Below are 19,829 nucleotides of genomic sequence, written 5' to 3' on the forward strand. Positions count from 1 at the left end.
TGATTTCGTTGCCTTAGGAGTTGTGGGCTCGGAGCAAACATCGTGCAACGGAAACTATCGTCGTCTATATTGAGGAAATGGTTGGGGCTTTTCGGTCTGGCCATTTCGGGTTACATAACTGATTAAAGATTGGCCCAGCTTATGGAGATATACTTGCACAGATGTGGTGAGTGAGATTTGGTTGGGCAAGGGCTAACCTCTCGTGTCAACTTGTTGACTAAGCAAAGTCAGCCCCATATGAGTTATGGTTTACTCAGCTCTTAAACAGGGAAAACAACGATGAGGGGGAATTGCCTTTCAACGCCTCCTATTTATATTATGTTGCTAAACAAAAAATGGCACTTTGTTACTTTATACCGATTCGTTTCTGTCATCTATCAGTATTAAACAATCTATTATTAAAACATTAATTATGTTTGCATTCTTAAGGAGTTTTACAGCAAAGATTCAGTAATAAGAACATTGTTCTTGTAGCAATGAATTCTTATTTTCACTACCTTTATTACCTATAAAAAAAAAACATTGAAAGGGCATTAAAAATGTGCCACAGATTTGTATGACAACTTAAAGGTTATCACCGCCTTAAATAACCACAAAAAGTTTTACCTCGCACATTTCCTCTTCCGCAAAATGAATCTTCAAACGTTTTATATGTGTCCTAATGCCATAAAGCAGACCTAAATTCGTGGTTTGCCGTAGCCGTTGTAATTTTGTTATGACCTCTGTCCCCTAATTCCCCCCAAAAGTATGCCATAGGAAACTTCGTAGTAATTTAGTTGAAATGATGCAGTGGCAACTTCGCCTTTGTTCTTTCATTTTGTGGCAGATATCTCAAGCAAATTAACCTAACTACTCCTAGTGCCGGAGTACAGCGCTCTGGCACTCACACACAAAAACCAATTAAATTCATCGCAAGGGCATAAAAGCTTCCTTGCCTCGATTAAAGCTTTGTAGAAGTTGATAATATGGGGGAACTCCGCAAAAATGAAATAAAATATCCATGTCTATCTTGATTTTGTTATCCTTAGAGGACAATATTAAGCATATTATTTATTTATAAACTAAAAACGCTAAATCTACTATAGTCTGAACAACTTTTTCGTTCGAAAACCGTCATAGGAAACATATTCGAATTTTAAATTTTAAAAGAATTTTTCGTCACAAAATTTGATATCAGAAATTTGTATCTCGTTAAGAGGTATTACTTATAATAGAGAATTTTAATAAAAACATTTCGGTGCACACAGAAATACAATCCCAAATCAATTACAATGGAAGTGGTTTTCAATTTGTTGCTGTGCACATTGTGTTAGACATGTTTTTGCCTTACAGCCAGACATGGAAGCCGTGTGAAGTCAACTTTTGTGGACGCCTCGAACGAGTTCTAAGTGAAATTTAGCCGTTGGCTACGTGACGATGCTGCTGATTCTTCTGTTTCCTCCGTTCTCTGCTCCTGAAATAATAGCTGGACGAGGCATGAGGATATGGCAATGGCATGTCCTGGCCGACTGTCTGCCTTGTTGACATACGTCCTGCTGCCTTTTTCGTCGAGCCCTAATGCGCAAACGCATGCCTACTTCCAGGCATTTTCATTGTTGCGCTTTTGCAGTCGCAGAATCCCCCGAAAGTCCGGAAAACCCACCAACCTCCCCCCAAAACGCACCAGATGCCGAACATCTGTTTTATGTTTGCCTCGCTTCCAGGCAAACTCTCTTAAATTCGCATGAAAATCTCTCGCTCTTTTTGTCAGTGCGTCGGAAAATGCGAGTTTCAGTGGCTGAGTTTCAGTTCCAGCATCAGCGCCATCGAGTGAGGAGCGTGTTTTGGGGACCGGAAAATCCGTGAAAACTGTTAGGAGCACACACACACACCCCAGCCAAAAAAAAAATGGAAGAAAGGAAGACCCTGCGAAAAGCAGTCAACTCAGCGGAATTTAAGAATAATTAACAAGACCGCAGCGAAACCCAGCTCCAGCGGAACGCAAATTAAAAACGCGGAAGAGGACCCAACAAAATTGAATTCGGTGGAAAAAACGTAGAGTTTGCGTTTTTCCTACGGCTTTTCCATCGCTTTTTTGGCCAGCGCGAATATCGATTGCTGACTGCCTTGCATAAGTCCACGAAGATTAGTATACAAACTGGAAAAGCGATTCAAATGACAACGAACAACAACAGCCGCACTTGTAGTAATTATGTTTTTTAATTATCAATATTGAAGCAGTCAACATGGAGCAGCTGAAGTCAAGGATTTCAAAGCCTCACCCAGACAATTGACACGAAAAAAATAGAGTCGAAAACAAAAAGAGCACAATTTCCCAGCATATATATAGGAGTTGACGTGTGTGTGTGTGTGTTTGCCCCTGTTTCGCTTTTCTTTTCTTTTCTTTTGCATTTTATTTCTTTTGTTGCCGTTTGAAAATGGATATTGCCTTGCGTGGCACAAACAACAGAACATCATCAACATCATCAACGACTGGAACTGGTGAGTCCTTGGAAATCCCGGCTCTAAGGCACATAATCACACATCTTTTATGTGTGCGCCCATGTTTTATTCGACTGGCAAGGCAAAATGAAACAACAGCCATTTCATTTACAGGTCTGCATCATGCTGTGTCATTGGGCAACATTGAGGTCTCCACCAAGGTTCGTACTCACATAGAGCACCTCGGCCAAAAACGCAAAACATTAAACACCACAAAGTGTGCGGCGAGTAAAATTAATTTCTGTCAGGCCTGAAAAATTCCGGGAAGCAGATGCTGTCACACCGTATGATTGACACAATTATTTTGGTACAAATCTAGAGGGCAGGAAAAGACAGCTCAGCATGCAAGTGGCTGGAGAAATTAGGGGGCTTAAGATAGCACAGCAGAAACTAGAAGAGAAATTAAGGGATTAGACAGGATTAGTCAGGGAAAGAAGCGGAGTAATAAAACCATTACAACAGTAGAAGGAACACTAAGAAAAGTGAAGTTGGATATACTTTAAGTGAGAAAAGTAATCTGACAGGCAAAATACATTTTTAGAAAAACACATTACACAAAACTCTAAGAGAATTTCTGTAATATAATTCTTTAGGAAAGACAAAAACGTTTTTTAAAACAAACTGAAATAAGTAAGTTTTCCATTCTTAAAGAAACTCAAAAAAGAAAAATAAAAAAAAAATTAATTAAATTTAATTATCAAAAAATAGATTATATGAAAATAAGCTGCGATAATGTCAAGAAGTCGTATACGTACTTATATTACAACAATAAAAAATACAGATTTAAATTTAAAAAATATAGCCCTGAAAAAAAATTAAAGCTGTCCTGGATATATTTTTTGCCTTTTTAATAGGTACATAATGTTTTTATACCTGACTCCCTTCTAAACCGAATATTAAGTATACGACAGGTTGGGCCTCAACACGAATAGACCAATTTTAGAGAAGAACACAAAAAAGGATTCTTAAATTGGTCATAAATTTTAATTTAGCTATAATGTAATAACATGTACTTAAAATAGTTGTATGATGAGTTTATGCCTGTCCTCTTATTAAATGCAATGTTAAGTATACGACTGGTTGTACCATAATAGCAACATACAATTTAAAGGCGTTCGTAAAAAAAATATTTGAAAATATATTATTAATTTTTGTTAAAATGTAATCCCTAGACCACTTACTCCAGCCACATGGATCGCAGCTACGACTCCGAAGACGAACACACTGGTCGCCGAAGACTTCGCCACACACTCTCCTCGGAGCTACAGCCTCGCACTTCAGTCTACTCACGCGGAGATATTAGGGAACAGGTTTGTTAAATATGTTATTCAGAAAGTTTTATTTAATTAATTTGAATATTTTTAAAGTACTGCCTCACAGATCGCCAGCTGCATAGCATAGAGCAGCGTCCTAGGCGGGAACGATTTTTTGGCTGCCTTTCGCGTCGTGGTCAAACGCAATCGGGCAGTTTTTTGGGCGGTTGTGTCGGTCGTCGAGTGCCCTCCGATGAGAATCTGGCCGCCTATGCTCCGTTTGAGAAATATCCACGGTGGGTAGAAATTGTAATAAAAAAAATATGTCATTTTTAATCGAGTTCTGAAAATATTTCCATAAATGTCACAGTTATATCCATTCAAATTATAATGATCTCAAAAAAAGAACAAATTTCTGAGGTTACCACAGATATGTTCATGTGAAGCGTGACACCTTAATTATTGTATCCTTCGTTTTTATAAATATATTAGACTCTATAAAATAATTCGTATTTATGTGAAAAATTCTAATTGTACCAAAGACATCCACTGAAATCTCCTTTAAAATCTGTGGTATATAGTTATAATTAATTTCGTCTACAATGGTTCAAAATCTATACTCCGTTATTAACAATAATTTCGTATCAACCCATTTTGTAGCTACCAAAACAACTACACAGACACACACGAATTGGAAAGTTCCTATTTTCGCCGTCAACCGGCTTCGATTTTGAGCACTGGTAAATCGGGTGAAGCGGATCCGGGTGGTCGTTACACCTGGATTGGTCAGCAGCAGCAGATGACCAACAACAACGCCGACTACCAATCGGACCACAGGTATGAAGTGCCTGATCGATATTACAGATCGATAATACAGAAACAGATAACCAAGAACCAAAAAAAAATACCCAAATTAAAAACCGTAAAATGCTATGCCAACTGTCGCTTAGATCATGCTTAACTGTCGCACTTTCTGTAGTCACTAACTCTCTGTCGCTCGCTATACACCCCGACTCTCCCAATATATATACACTATTATATATTGTCTTGTATGTACTATATATGAAAAACGCTCGCAATGCTTGCCCGAAACTTTCCACTTTCCGAATCATCCATTTGCATTATGCCGCTTTTTGCCTCCAAACAAGTTTTTGTCAACCACTCGAAAAACCACTGATAAACACCCTACTAGAAATGCTGTATAAAAATACTTTTTCGTTATTCATCCACCTGTCCTTCTCTCCTCAAAAACCAAAAAAAAAAAACAACTGTAAAAATCAACCAAAATTTAACAATTGATATTGCCAAAATCAAATCAAAACCCCACCAAATACTAAATGAAATGATCAAAATGTGTAAAGGGCAACTTGTTGTACAGCACCACTTGAATCCTTTTACCAGGATGTTTTGCTACGGAATTATTATGTCGAGCTTTGCGCTCCACCAAATCCTACACCACCAACATCACACACCAATCAAATCGCTAATCTAAATGTTTGGTATGTAAAGTGATCTAAAATCTAACAAAATACTTAAATAAGATATATATATATATGCAAGAAGCTGAACAAAAACTCTATTAAAAAAAGTGCGCTAAACTAAAAATGTTTATTTATTGTTATGTGTCTGCACGTGACCAAAGCAAAAATCCAAAAAAAAAATCTTGTTAAAATTAAAAGAATTAAATTAACTAAAAATGCTTGTGTGTTAACTAAAAATGTAGCTAGGGGAAATTGGTTAATATTCTGCTAATGTGCTTACTCCACAGCTCGTATCACTGCCCCACTTATGCCACAATGCCAACCACTCATCACCAACATCATCATCAGCAACAGGCCGGAAATGTGAGGTAAGTTGAAGAATAATCTCCTCTAGAAATTGTCTTTCACAAAATTCGTTTTCCACAGAACCAAGCACGTGAGCTTCGCCAGATCCCACACACTCACCAGCTTCGACAATGTGAATGCCGGATTTCGGTCCACGGGGCGATTGAAAACCGCCCGGAGTCAGGAGCGTTTAATTGGGGGCAAGAAGCCGATTATTGCCACGGGTTCCATGTACGAGACCCTCCAGCCACCGCTCCTCAGTCAGCAGCAGATGCCACAGCCACAGCAAAGCTCCACTCTGCCAAAAACCTGGCTGCCACCACCAGTTCAACTGCAACCCTGCCAGCACCACCATGCCCCAATCCACCTCCACCAACCGATTCCAGGTGAGGAATTAACTGATTAATTAATAGGAGCTTCAGGTTCGACAAAGGTACTCTTACCAAATTATGTCTTTTAAATAAAAAGTGGGTTTTAGGTTAGGTATAAGTATAAGTATTCATAAGTACGAAGCCGAACTTCCATCATATTTATTTAATTGTATTTATAATTTTCTGATTTAAATAATTTGAATGTACTCTATAACTTTTAAATTATAAACTATTATATAATTATTTAATTTTTCAGACAACATGGTTGGCCTGATTATACCACAGCCTCTGCCTTTGGCTCTTCCACTGCCCAGTCCCGAAGTTCTCATCGTGGAGAAGAAGTTCCGCAATGCCATGAAGACGCAGGCCACTCAAACGGATGCCGCTGCCCGTCGACAGGGTCAAGTTGGCTATAATACTCAAGTTCTGGCCTTAAGTCCTCGGCCACCGCATCGCATTAAGGTGGTCTCCCAGGGGGCTCAAACCAATGGTCTCCAGAATGGCAAGAAACTAACGAAAAGCCTTTCCGAAATACCCAATGGCAAGGAGCTGCCATCACATCAGTATCAATATGGGTAGGTTTTATTTGATTCATAATTTTATACTAACATTTTATGATTTAAATAAAATTGAATACAGCAACATTTCGTTTAAAGTACATTTTTTATTTTAAAAAATCTTCCGAACTCTAAAATTATTATCAAAAATCCGATTTAAATTAATTTGCTACTTTTTAATAAATAATTACATTTTTCAAGTAATTAATCTGATTCCTATTTGTATTTTTAATTTATTTATTTTAATATTTTTTAATATAAATAAAGTTTTTGATTTCCAAAACTTACTATATATTTTAGCTATTCCTGAGTCCCTATTAAAATTAAGATTTAAATTATTTTGGAAAAAAAATAAAAATTTTAAATTAAAAAAAAAAGAGTAATATTTGATGATCACTCCATCCACAGCTCGATTTACCCCCACGAGATCATCTACCGCACTCAGTCGCAGGATGTGGTGCCATTGCAGACCCTCTCGGATGCCCAGAACAACATCATGTACTACAAACCGCCGCCACCTTTGCTGGATGCCCATAGCTATGGCCTGGGAATGGAGCACCTGAGCAGGACTCGACCGTCGCCCTCCGAACAGAATGTGGAGTATGTGAATGTGAATGCCGCGGCAGTGGCTCTGAATGAAAGCTTCGACTACGAGAGCAACAGTTTGCCTCGACGAACGAGCACCTCGCATACGGATTACTTCTCGAATAGTCTGCCCAGGCGACACATTACAGAGGGATCGGAACTCATGGCCGAGAATGTGCCCCTCGACTTTAGCCAATCGCATTTATTGCCGCCACCAAGTGAGTACTGCAAGAACGACGACGATGTGGATGTTGATGTGGATGTCGATGTGGATGTGGATGTGGAGGAGTACTACGAGGAGGAGGAGGATCATCCCCACGAAACGGAGAGTTATAGTTCGGAGGTCTGCATGGAACAGGCTGCCCAACATCGCCGAATGTCCATGTTGCCCCAAATGATTGACTCCCCATTTCGTCGCGATGACTTGAGACGCCAATCCATGCCGGTCTATGGGCAAACCGAGAAGCTCATCGATGGCTTCGGGCCGAGAACATCCTTTCGAAGGCGCGACAAGGTCAGCTGTTTTCCGGATGAGCCACTCAGGTAATACCCCAAGTATACTGGTTAAGAACACGTAGTAAATCCATCTTTTTGTACCCAATTAAAATATTTTTTGCTTCGATTTTCATCAACTTAAGCTATTTTAGGTATTTTATATATTGCACTTTTTTATAAGTTTTTATTTTGACTATTTTTGGAATTAATTTCAATATCTAAATTATAACCATATTTTACTTAAATAAAATACATTTACATCAAATATTAACTCCTTTAAATACTTTTCCTTTTAATTAAAATACTTTAATATTAAATCATGCGTTAAACATGCATTATATAATCATTTTAGATCTAATATTTTCCACATTTATTAAAATATTTTCATATTAAGTCATGCAATTTTAAATGCATTGTAATCAACAATTTTAATGTTAACATTAATGCATTGATATTTAAAATGCCTTGTATTTATAATTATAATTGCATATTTAATTTCAATGTTAAATACATAGAAATTTTACTATTTTATTTTTCTGTCAGTGCACCTGCGGTTCGAGATCGAGATGAGCAGGAAATATTTATAGATTTCAAGCCACACGTTTCGCCAAAGCCAAGTCCTAAATTGCAACTGAAGCACAGGAAGCAACATAAGGCCGAAATTGCGATGAGAAAAATGCAGCAACAAAGAATGGCCCAGGCAGCAGCTTTAACTTTGCCAAAACTGAAATCGGTCGAAGTTGAGGTTAGAAAAGCGGATTTGGAGCCCAGTGATGAGGAGGATGATGAGGATGAAGTCTCTGAGCCCGAAGAGGAAGACGTTGAGGAGGAAATCGATGAGGATGAGCAGAAACTGGAGACAGATCATCCGGAGGATGAGGAGCCGCTCTACGAGAACATAACACCATGTAATTACCGCGTGGAATCGCAACCGCAACTGGGGGATATTCAAGACAAGAGATCTCAGTTCCGCAAGCGTTCTGTGAGCCTGGATGATGACTATGAGGCGAAGACTTCGGGAACTCCAACTCCTGGCCTGCGATTGCCATCCACTCCAGCGAGTCCTTGCCGCGACGAACTGCTGGCCAATGTCTCAACCTATCCATCCTCTGACTCGCTGGCCAACGACAACACACGCGATCATTCCGATGGCATTTGGAACGAGTCGCAGGTCACTGTCTTGACGGCTGAACATCGCGATATATCCGATGCATCGTATAGCTCCAATTTGCTATTGACTCCCTCGTCGAAAAGGAAGAATCTACTGCTGCAGCACCAGCAAAGAAGTTCGGTGGACACCGATGCCCTGGATTTTGAAGAACAAGTGGGTACACAGTTGTGGTCAAAATAGTAGTAGTTTTTTAGCTTATGGAAAGAGCAAAAATATTTTAGAAGCAGCTTTGACAATATAAACAATTTTTATATATTTATTAATGATAAATTACAAGAGAAATTGAAAAACGAAGAAATATTGATAAGAACATTGTTTTAAGATTTGTATTTAAAAAAATAGATCAGATAATAAAATTATTTTTATTTAAATAGAAAGTGCAGACACACAAGGATATATAGTTATTTTCTTAAATTGTTATTAAACTTTAGCGAATTATTTACATCTTAAAAGTTCCTTAAAAAATATTCAAGGTTTCTTAAGCCTCATATGGTGTGTTGCTAAGAAAGCATTATAATAAATTACTAGAAAAGTTGTCCTTTGCCTTAAACGTTTGTTTTAGATTGTACCACTACTATTGTATTGACAGCAGCTCTATGAAATATATATATTATAAAGTAATTTAACTAAAATTACCCTTTTAGAGCCCCACCTATGGCCTACAAACACTGCCGAAGATCATCAAGACCCCCACACCAACCGCATCGAGGCCTACTTCCACTCAACCTCTAATGCCGCCACCAGCCATCGCTGTGACCCCATCATCGAATCAGATACTGGACAGCTCTATATGTTCACCACTTCCCAAGAGGAGCATGGTGGCCAGGGGATCGGTTCCGGATGCCCGACAGCTCATGTTTATAGGCGGAGCTGCCAAGCAAAGGTTACTAAAAAATATATGGTGCTAGATATATTTATCTTTTGCCCAAAAGTATGCTTTGTGATATAGTAAGAAAAAGCAAACTATTTATATCCCTTCAATATGATTATCAAATCATGACTTTTAGTTTTTTTACCAGAATTTTAATAGGACTTCTTTATGTATAATAAACTTTTAGCTATAACAAATACAGTTTTTAAAACACACTTAAAATTGTGTTAATTTATCAACTTGAAAAAAGACTTACATTAACCGAGTATATTATCACAAATTTTCATTTTATACTAAATACTAAATATCATTTAGCTTAACTTCAATTGAACCAAACACCTTGTTAAGGTTTCTTTACACATTCTGATTTTTTATATTTAAAAAATATTTAATCATTTACTATTTAATTGAAAACCATGCAAACGAAATTGTATGTAATACGATGAAATCAGACTTTTAAGACAAAATTTAAAAGCCTTTAGGATTTAAGAAGCTTGACAAACCAAGAATAAGTAATGTATTTTAAACTCTCTTCCAGACACTCGGATGCTTCGTTCCTGCCAATGGGCGTTACAGATTACGTCCGGAGTGCGGATATATCGGAGTGCAGTACGAATACAGATGAGTATGCCACCTGCACGGACACCTCGAAACGAACGCCAGGTATTAAGACACCGCCGACAACGACCAGTTCATCGTCGACCACACAAGTGCCAGGTTTGGGCCCTCCGATACGTACTCGTACCCGTAATCGTACTCGTACTCGTACTCGTACTCGTGCTGTGTGTGTTCCTGTTCCTGTTCCTGTGTTTGTGTGTAGAACATAACCTAATAATCTTGATCCATGAATGAGTGTTACTACCAAATCGAATCGAAATGTGTTTTTGTGGCCACCACCAATCCACCACCATGTACTCTCACCGCCACCATGCTTACTGCCCTAGTGTTATACAGCCTATATAGCTTATAGATTGTAGACTCATCTGCCACACCTCAACTTTGTCTGTCTAAATCTATCTCTCTCCTCCCTAGTTTTAATGTTGTTGATGCCTGATGATTATGATGCCTTGCCCGCAATGCTTTAGCTGTACTCGAGAAATTTGCTTAAAAACAGCTTTAGTAACTGGCTGAAAACCCCTTCTTATTTCACAGTTTCCACACAAAGTTCGCAGTTGGAGAAGACACATGCCGGAAGTTCCTTCGAAAGCGCCAGTTCGTTGTACTCCATGAGGGAGGAACTACTGCAACATGACGAAAAGGAGAGGGATAAGCAGGCCACTTTGACCAAATCCCAGCTCAAGTCACCCATTGGTTCGGTGGCTGAGTTGACCAGGAAATCGCCCTCGCACTCCATCAGTAGCACCACCTCTTCGGGAAGTTGTCCCGTCTCCGGAGCAGCCATTAAATCTCCAGCCAAAGAAAGTCAAACACAAACGGTGATCAGCTTGGGTACAGCTCAAATGAAAGTCAGTACGGCGGAAAGTAGTGTGCCGCCCGGAGTTAAGCCCAAGCCCGATTCAATATCAGAAGATGAGCGCAGCGAAATGCGATACTCGTCTTCAGGGTACTACGAAAGTCCTCATGACGACGACGACGAAGAGCAGGGCATGCGAAGCAAAGCCCGGAGAATTCGACAGGAAGATGAAAGGAAGCGGCGCAAAACCAGCATGAAACTGGACATTGAAAAGGAGAATATGCGTGCCCTGACCAGTCCCATTAAAAAGCCCACAGGATCATCGAGCAAGGTCACCTCACCAGAGCAACAGGTACCAGGATCCATGGATAATGGCAGCAGTCCCAGCAAGATGAAACGCTTTCGACCCAAGATTCGACGACAGTTGAGGAAAAGTTCACGGGAGGATGTCCTGGCGGCGGCAGCGGGGCGAAGGAGTCGCGCCACACCCACCATTTTTGGCCTGAGCAGCGGCAGTGGCGACACAGAGTTGCTACTAGATGCCAGCATGTCAAGTGGCGCCCAAGCAGGGGCAATAAGTGGCGCCCAACCAGGGACAACAAGTGGCGCCTTAGCAGGGACATCTACCACTACAACCTCAACATCATTACACAGGTAAAAAAAACGTAGTTAAATCTATTAATTAATACCCAATTTAAATATTTTTCGATTTGTTATTAGTTATTTTTATTACGGTAATATCTGAAAATGTAATTTAAATGTAAGCCATATTAGATTAATGAATTTATTTCAAAGGTGGAGACATTTCTAATATAATACTTTGTAATTGATATTATTATTTTATATTTAATTTTAATATAGAAGTATATATTAATAGTAATTTAATTTCTACTATTTAATTTTTTTATTAGTGTGCCTTCATCAACATCGAAGGTGACAGCATCGGAGTCTTTGATGACCACACAACTTGAAGCAGGAGTTATACCGTTGACAGTAAAGAAACCACACAGTTGTGCCACGCCCACATCCCTGCTCTCGCCCAAACTGCCCACAATAAGCAGCACTCAATCGAAATCCACTTCGGACACCTTTCAACTCAAAGCCAAGTCCATAGAGTCCCTGCGGTCCGTGTCACCAGGCTCGGATTCAGTGTTCTACAGCGAAGCCGATGGAAATGCGGCCAGTGGCGAGCAAAGTCACTGCCTCCATTGTGGCAAGGAAATGGAGGGCAAGCAGCAGAGCAACACCATTAGCGAACTGGCTGGGGACTCGGTCGAATCGATACCCTACATCGAACAGGACATCGTTAAGCCACCCTCGGACTTTGCCGACTCCCCAGTGACCACCAAGACCACCCAGCGTTTGTACAAAAAGATGGACAAGCGATTCCGATCCGAGGAACGATATCACGGCGAACGGGGCAGGCACTACAAAACCAGGCAGGAGAACATCAGGGCAAAGGTAATATCTAAATCTAAAGAGACTTTTATTTCTGTAACTATTGTTGCTAACCTAATTATTACCATAATAGTTTATTCTATTGAGGTGTAGCTTTTGATATTAATAGCTTTTATTATTTTGCAGAGCGAGGAGCGTGGTCGTGCTCCCAGTTTGCCCAATACCCCAGTCTTGCGTCCTGCTGGCTCGAGTCCTTGTGTCCTGCCTGATATCAACACCGAGCAGAGCCAGCACATCATCTATAAGGGTCACTACGACGCAGGTCGCTACACACGTCTGACCGATGATGACTTGTGGACTCAGCTGGACCATCAGTGCTTTGGTGAGTGAAAAAGCATTACTTATGACGTGGAATTCGTTTTTGATAACTAAGGTTTAATTTTCTATGCAAAGGCATTTACTGTTTGTTTAAAATTTAGATCGCAATACTTGTGCAATTTGTATGAGCAAGACCCAAATACATATAGCATATCTTAAATGTCTTTGCTTCTATAAGAATTGGCATTTAAAGTAACAGATACATGAAACTAAACTAAAAATTTTCCAAGACAAATTTTATTTGACACAGTTGTTACTGAAAAAAAGAAAAATGAAAAAATAATGTAAGATTGAAAATATTTACTGCATTTGGTAGCAAACAAAAAAGATGAAAACAGTACTTTCTATTATTTTCGTATTATTTCTTGAATATGTTGTGGGTCTGAAATATCGTGAGTTTTAAGCGACACAAAACTGTTTTTGACTAATAATCAACAATCACTTTTCTAGCTGTTTGCGGCCTAAAGCCAAGGATTAATAGCTGTATAATGAATGTTTTTCCAGTTCCTAAATTTTATTACTATGATGAAAACAGAAACGAATGCTATATACTTCAAGATCCATGTAAGAAGTTAGTCCGAAAATTTGCAACGAAAGCGATCTGCCAAACGATATGTGTGGAGTAGCTAATGCGTTATTATGATTTGAAATGTACAAATTTACTATATAACTGAACTAATAAAAATTATGTTTGTTTAAAATGCAACAATTTAAGTTTAACATTGTTTCAATTCAAATTAAATTAAATTTTTCCAAAAATAGTCAAATTAAATTTTAAAACAAAAGAGTAAGAAATATATTGTCCCTTAAGTTTACTGCTTTTACTTACTTGTGAGTCACTTGCAAATTTTTATAAATTGTATTTCCTTTTTTATAGATCGTTCCAGGGAACGTCGAGCTTCCACGGAGTCCGAAAAGGGCTTCCATGCCAAATATCAAGTGATCCTCCACCGTCTCGTCCAGCGGCGTTGCACCCTGGAAATGTATCATCGCCAGAAGCACAACAGCTTTCGTAAGTCCAAAATAAATTGAAAAAAAAAACACCCTGTTCGAACACCCAAACAATATTCTAATTTTGGCACAACGTGCGTGCTTTTCTACTGAGAAACACAGAGAGAGATTGAGAGAAAATTGGGAGAATTTTTGAGATAACAAATGGCATGGCGCTCCGAGTTTTCATGACCGGCACTTGGCATACATAGTAGATATGTATGTAGGGACCATCAGACAGAACCGAAATAAAAAAAAACAACCCATAGTTTTTTGGCTCTATTATCGAGAATAGTTGAGGTGCGTGCTTTGTTGTGTGCCGACCATAAAAAATCCGCAACGCGTTCCGTTCGGTACTTCGGTTTAAAGCCAAATGTAAAGAAATAAGTGCGAAAAGTTTTGGGAATATTTACGTGGTGTTTACACAATACTCAGGCCAAATGATTGGTGGGTAAACAACAAAAGAAATCAAACGTCTCCGTAAAGGGTTTTAATTTTTTTTTTATTTATGAATATAACTATACAGAATTAATAGCGTCAAATTCCACGCCGGATTCGATTCGACGAAAGTTGGAGGAGGTCTTGAAATTGATGCTCCTGGTTTGGGCACGCGAAACATTTGTGATATCCACACTTAGCAACGGTGCACATGGTAAATGATGTCCGGACGAAATCCGGAAATAAAATAACACAAATCACTTAAATCTCTCTCTGTCTCTCTATAAATAATTTCCCATGTCTACACTTGAGAAAAAGTATGGGAAATGCTTGTATTTTTATTTGTATTGTCTTTAAAGAAATCTAAAAAAATTTTATTAGCTTTTTTTACTTATAGTCCTCAAAATAATTGTTTTTTAATATGGAACTAACAATGGTTTTTTAAAGCTTCTGTCTCGATTTGAAATCCTAGACTTAAAAACCTTTAAGTTTTTTTTTTTATAAATTTTGATCAATTCATATTAACCTTTTATGTTTTATATTTCATGTATATATATTTTTTTGAAGAAATTGAAATAACACTATATGTTTTAGTGTTATTATTTTTTCCCAAATTGTGTCTCCAAATGATTACTCAAAACTGCGGGAAGGTATTTTCCAGATGCAAAATGTTTTATTGTAATTAATTTAAAAAGTTTTTTCCAAATGTATGATCTAAATTGAAGTGTATCTTTTAAGTGTATCTAAATCTATCTAATATATATATATACCTCTTTTAGGCGTGGATAAAACTGTGGTGGTCAAGAGCGATTCCGGTGAATTTGGCTTCCGCATTCATGGATCCAAGCCCGTGGTAGTGGCTGCTATCGAGCCGGAGACTCCGGCGGAGAGTTCCGGCCTGGAGGTGGGCGACATCATCATCTCGGTGAACGGGGTTCAGGTTCTGGACAAGCACCACACCGAGGTGGTCAAAATCGCGCACGATGGCTGCGAAAAGCTGGAACTGCAGGTGGCACGGACCATTGGAGTGCTGATGCACGAACAACTGGAGCCGCCAAGTCAACCCATTTTCAGTGGATATTTGTGGCGGCAGAGTGGTCAGGCCAAGGGAGCCCCGAACTCCAAGAAATGGGTGCGACGATGGTTCTCCCTGAGACCCGATAACTGCCTCTACTACTACAAAACAGAAGATGTGAGTATGCATTTGTATGACTTGAATTTGTATTCACATTCCCAAAACTAACGATGTTAGTTAGAATTTTGGTTAACTAAATTGTATTTAATATATTCCAGGTTCTGTAAATAAGAGTCATTCCAAACTTATATTTTAAATGGCTTGTTGAGATTTTTTATTATATTTGCTTATGAAATAATCTGATTTATATGCAATTTGTAGGGAAGAGTAAATCCAAATTTATTTAATTTCGAAATTCGCATACTTTTCTCTACATAAAAAGATTTTAATATGAAATTATATGTAAGCCGTTTTGTTAAAAATGATTATTTGCATATAATCATGACTTTATAAAATTTTGATTCTTAAATACCTAATCATTTTCCAAACAAATTTTATGTAAGGACGATGAATTTGATAATTTATTATTGTTTCTTTCTTTTCTTGATATGTTTAGAAATGCTTGAAAAATTAAGTTCAGAAGATTTTTATTTGAAATAATAGGTAAACACTTACTTATTTTAAAATGACTTTCGAAATAATAATGGTTTTTGATGATTTAGGAACATTGTATTATTTTTGTTTTTATTTTTAAAACTAAATTGAAACTATTGAATTGGTGCTGAAAGATTATGATTTTATTTTTTTTGTTTCTTAATATATTTTATTATGTGTGTAACACTTATTTCTATAGCTATCTGACATTTATATTGTGATTTACTAATTCTGCAGGACTCGCAGCCCGTTGGTGCCATGATAATGGCCAAGCACACGGTGGACCTGTGTCCTGTGGATGTGGGCAAGCCGTTTGCCTTCAAAGTGGATGCCGGGGAGGGTATTCCCATGTACGTGGCTGCGGACTCCGATGAGCTGGCCAACCGATGGCTCCAACTCCTGCGGCAGGCGGCCTCGCAGGACAACCAGTGGCTGGACAAAAGGTGCGGTTTCATTGATCTTGGAGACCTTTTCGACTATCCTAGTGATCCATTCTCTCACATCACTTCCCTTATAGCGCGAGGTGCCTGTACCAGAGTCCCACCAACATTCAGAGGCCCGACTGCTTCGGATACCTACTCAAATTGGGCTCAAGGTGGTGCGGATGGTCGAAACGCTATTGCGTTCTTAAGGATGCCTGCCTCTATTTTTACCAAGATGCAAATAGCAAGAGTGCATTCGGTGAGTCAACTCGAACGGCAGACGGATTGATACAAAACAGGTGACTGACTGGCCAGCAATTAATTCAATTTCAATTTCTCTACTCAGGCATGGCCTGCCTGCACGGCTACAAAGTGGCCTCAATGTCCGCCAATGCATCCGGCAAGAAGAACTCGTTCGAGATAATACCACCAGAAACGAAATTGCGTCACTATTTTTTCTGCACCGAAAGCGAAATGGATAAGAAGCGGTACGTATCCTAATAGATGTTCAACTAAATGGGACAAGCTCTTTCATTCAAGTTACATTTCCTACCATAAAAACTATATATTCCTGATCAGCATCACTAGGAAAGTCGATCTACTCTCGGTTTTCAAGGTGTCGGGAAGAATCTTTCCCGTAAGTCTCTTTTTTGTGCCCGGAGACAAATAAGAAAGAATCGGAAAAATAATTTATACGAAAATTCTTCGAGGATATTTGATTATTAATTTTAATAATTTTTAATTTTTCGGCTACGAGCTTAAAGTAATAAGGGTTCCTGGTTTGTCCGTCTCTCCATTCCAGATATGGTGCTGGAAAATCGGCACAGGATCATTGTTTTTAAACATTAATATCTAAAATTAAGTCGTTGTTTCGAATTTTATTTTGTGATACAAATATTTTCAAGAACTCTTTTCGACTTTCTATTTTATTCACAGCTGGATATCCGCACTGGAGTACTCCATTGACCGGTGGATAAAGTCCGGGTAACTAAGGTTAAAGACACGCTCCAGATCGGCTCTGAGCAGCCGGCTTAAGCGTCGCAGTTTTAGCTACTTGATGGATTAGTCGGAACACTTTCGACGATTTGACGATTTGAAGATTTGATTTGTTCGACACTAGTACGGGTACTACCAACAAAACAACACTTAGAACTTAAGCCAAGCAAACCAATTAGTTTTAGGCATAGGCGATTGCTTAGTCCAAGGAATTTAGTCGGTCATTCAAATCGGGTTTAAAACTATTTTGAACAAAGCGTACATACACAAATATATACACATATATAGAGGAATACGATTCAACATTTTTGGTGTGTATTCTTGTTATATAGCTTACAACAAATGGCATACATATATATATATACAAAACTTATGTTTAGTGAGGTTGTCTTGTCACTTATATACATAGAAAATATATTTAGCCACGAAAAAAGTGAGAGAAACGATCGTACAGCAGACCAAAATGATTGTCTAATGTATATAGAATTCGACTAGGCTAAATCCAAATTGATATGATTAGGTATTCAAAAGGCTCAAATCCAGGCAAGGCAAGGCAAACGGTTTTTAGATAAATGTCTATTTACATAAAAGGGTAATACACAGAACAAAAATTAGTCAAGCGAGACCAAAATTCGAATCGAAATTATCAGAGTGGATCAGTTTGAAAAGTCATTATCGAGGGCCGAGATAAGTTTCCCATTTTCCATAGCTGCTTCCATAAAAAGAAAAACAAAATAAAAATTACAACATTATGTGGATAATTAACAACGGTTTTCGTCCTTATTGGAAACGATTATTAGTTAGACGCGATTATACGATATAAGCCAGAATTAGTTAGCTTTTTGATAGGTTGGATTTTTTAGGGAACACAAACACACATCACACACAACGTTCATAGTAGATCAAACAATAATAAAATAGAGATTAATTCGGAATCCAGTAGTTACTTTGTCATATATAAAGATATGATCTTTAAAATGCTGATTTCCTGTTTTTTTGGGTCAGTATTAAAATACAGAGATTGAGTGAGGATGCAACAATTTTGAAGCTTCTTTTTGGTTTTTAATAAGACGGTAGCGAACATAAATATATATATATATATATATATATATATTTTATATATTTTAAATAGAGATTTCCAATTCGGCGAGGCGCAAATTAAACAAAAAGTTAGGTAATTAATGTATGCATTATATTGATTATATGATATACACAAGAGAGAGCCATTTTATGTTGTAAGTGGAAAGCAAGATAGCAAAAACAAAAACAAATGAAAAAGAAAACTAAATAAGAGCTTTAATTATTAAATAAAGAATATACCGAGAACAAATGAGAAAAGTGTGTCTTGCTGACAGCCCGGGGGCATTGAAATGCATCTAAACATCATTAATTTGGCTCAACGATCCGATTCGGAATTGGATTCAATCCAGGCCCAGCCCAAACAAAAAAAACATCAGCTACCTGCTGAGGCCAACGAAGCATTTCGAATGCGATCAATGAACCTGTTGCTTTTGGACCTCTAGCTCAAACTACCAGCTGAACTCGCAGTTGGCCACATGTTTTACACAAATTTCCAGTAACTAATTTGAAAATCGTAAAGCGATGCAAAATATGCAAGGAGGGATACAACATTAACTGCGGCGCACTTCGAAAAATCACTGTTAAGTCTGTAAAAATGTGGATATTGTTGCAGATGGAAGGTAAGGTTAACTTCATTTGTTTTTGGGTAAATATGAGGGAGATATTCATACATATAAAATCATGTTTAAATGGATACTTTTGTAACTTTTCTGTCTTAAATTTACATTTTAGAACAATTACAAACTTAATATAATTTATATATGATTCATTACAGGGCAATATTATTTTCTAAGTGCAGCAAAGGCGGCAGCAAGCGCAACAGTTGTTGATGGGGGAAGTCGACGACTAGCATAACAATTCGCTCGCCCTATGAGGCAGCTACCGTTTTGGCCTCTTCTCTTCTCTACCACTTACTATAGTTCTTCTGGTCTTCTGGCTGCCGCATTGTATCTGAATCCATTTACTGTTTTTGCAGTGGCAACAGCCACAATTTAGTTCCACTGTGCAGCACCCTAATTACATGGCTCCGGCTCTCTTTTGTTAGCCACTTTTCGGGTTTTCTTTTTCGGCATCTCAGCATCTCGGTATCATTACGACCATGATCATTATGATTCCTCTCCTTCTGGACCCTGACCGATTATTTTTGGACTTTTTTGTTTCCTTCTTTCCTTTTACCACTTGACCGAATTGATGCTGGTTTGGGAGAAGATGTTGCCAGATTGTTGGTCTTAACAAAAAATATTTATGGAATTTGCAGGACTCAACATTTAAAATTCCAAGTTTAAACTTTCGTTGCCTAACAAAAGGGCATCCAAGTCTAAAGGCATTTCTATATAAATGATGTCTTGACTTTTCAGACTAAAAGTTTTAGCTTTTAATTTTATTTCAACACTCACACCTATATAATAAATACTAATTACTATAATTAAAAGT

General features: G+C 38.1%; 2 protein-coding genes across 8 annotated transcripts; both read left to right on the forward strand.

Moving 5' to 3' along the window:
• Positions 1-1,255: 1,255 nt before the first annotated feature.
• On the forward strand, positions 1,256-18,639 carry LOC108134738. 7 transcript variants are annotated; one of them, XM_017255161.2, is made up of 23 exons: positions 1,721-2,481; positions 2,596-2,642; positions 3,654-3,791; positions 3,849-4,030; positions 4,395-4,571; positions 5,503-5,583; positions 5,642-5,946; positions 6,188-6,506; positions 6,897-7,616; positions 8,112-8,892; positions 9,384-9,622; positions 10,149-10,273; positions 10,763-11,678; positions 11,936-12,485; positions 12,609-12,804; positions 13,678-13,812; positions 14,160-14,237; positions 14,317-14,442; positions 15,008-15,420; positions 16,135-16,340; positions 16,415-16,578; positions 16,666-16,807; positions 17,256-18,639. In XM_017255161.2, the coding sequence occupies exons 1-23, from the start codon at positions 2,418-2,420 to the stop codon at positions 17,305-17,307; spliced, it is 6,156 nt and encodes a 2,051-aa protein (XP_017110650.1). In that variant the 5' UTR covers positions 1,721-2,417; the 3' UTR covers positions 17,308-18,639. The 7 variants fall into 7 exon arrangements, with proteins under 7 accessions (XP_041566310.1, XP_017110646.1, XP_017110650.1 ...); XM_017255157.2 differs by lacking the exons at positions 14,160-14,237; positions 14,317-14,442 and adding an exon at positions 5,096-5,233 and having other exon boundaries at positions 1,720-2,481; XM_017255156.2 differs by lacking the exons at positions 14,160-14,237; positions 14,317-14,442 and adding an exon at positions 5,096-5,233 and having other exon boundaries at positions 1,722-2,481; positions 10,149-10,327.
• LOC108134739 lies at positions 13,104-13,506 on the forward strand. The gene is made up of 2 exons (XM_017255163.1): positions 13,104-13,192; positions 13,251-13,506. The coding sequence occupies exons 1-2, from the start codon at positions 13,129-13,131 to the stop codon at positions 13,424-13,426; spliced, it is 240 nt and encodes a 79-aa protein (XP_017110652.1). The 5' UTR covers positions 13,104-13,128; the 3' UTR covers positions 13,427-13,506.
• Positions 18,640-19,829: the final 1,190 nt, after the last annotated feature.

The sequence above is a fragment of the Drosophila elegans genome, unplaced genomic scaffold (assembly GCF_018152505.1).
Source record: "Drosophila elegans isolate 14027-0461.03 unplaced genomic scaffold, ASM1815250v1 contig_814, whole genome shotgun sequence".
Taxonomy (NCBI): Eukaryota; Metazoa; Arthropoda; class Insecta; order Diptera; family Drosophilidae; genus Drosophila; species Drosophila elegans.

Excerpts from the sequence above, each read along its gene's own strand:
- LOC108134738 (XM_017255161.2), top strand. The coding sequence starts at position 2,418 with ATGGATATTGCCTTGCGTGGCACAAACAACAGAACATCATCAACATCA. Across the intron at positions 2,643-3,653 it reads ACATTGAGGTCTCCACCAAG|ACCACTTACTCCAGCCACAT; the intron begins GTTCGTACTCAC and ends TGTAATCCCTAG. Across the intron at positions 9,623-10,148 it reads GGCGGAGCTGCCAAGCAAAG|ACACTCGGATGCTTCGTTCC; the intron begins GTTACTAAAAAA and ends ACTCTCTTCCAG.
- LOC108134739 (XM_017255163.1), top strand. The coding sequence starts at position 13,129 with ATGAAAACAGTACTTTCTATTATTTTCGTATTATTTCTTGAATATGTT. Across the intron at positions 13,193-13,250 it reads TGTTGTGGGTCTGAAATATC|CTGTTTGCGGCCTAAAGCCA; the intron begins GTGAGTTTTAAG and ends TCACTTTTCTAG.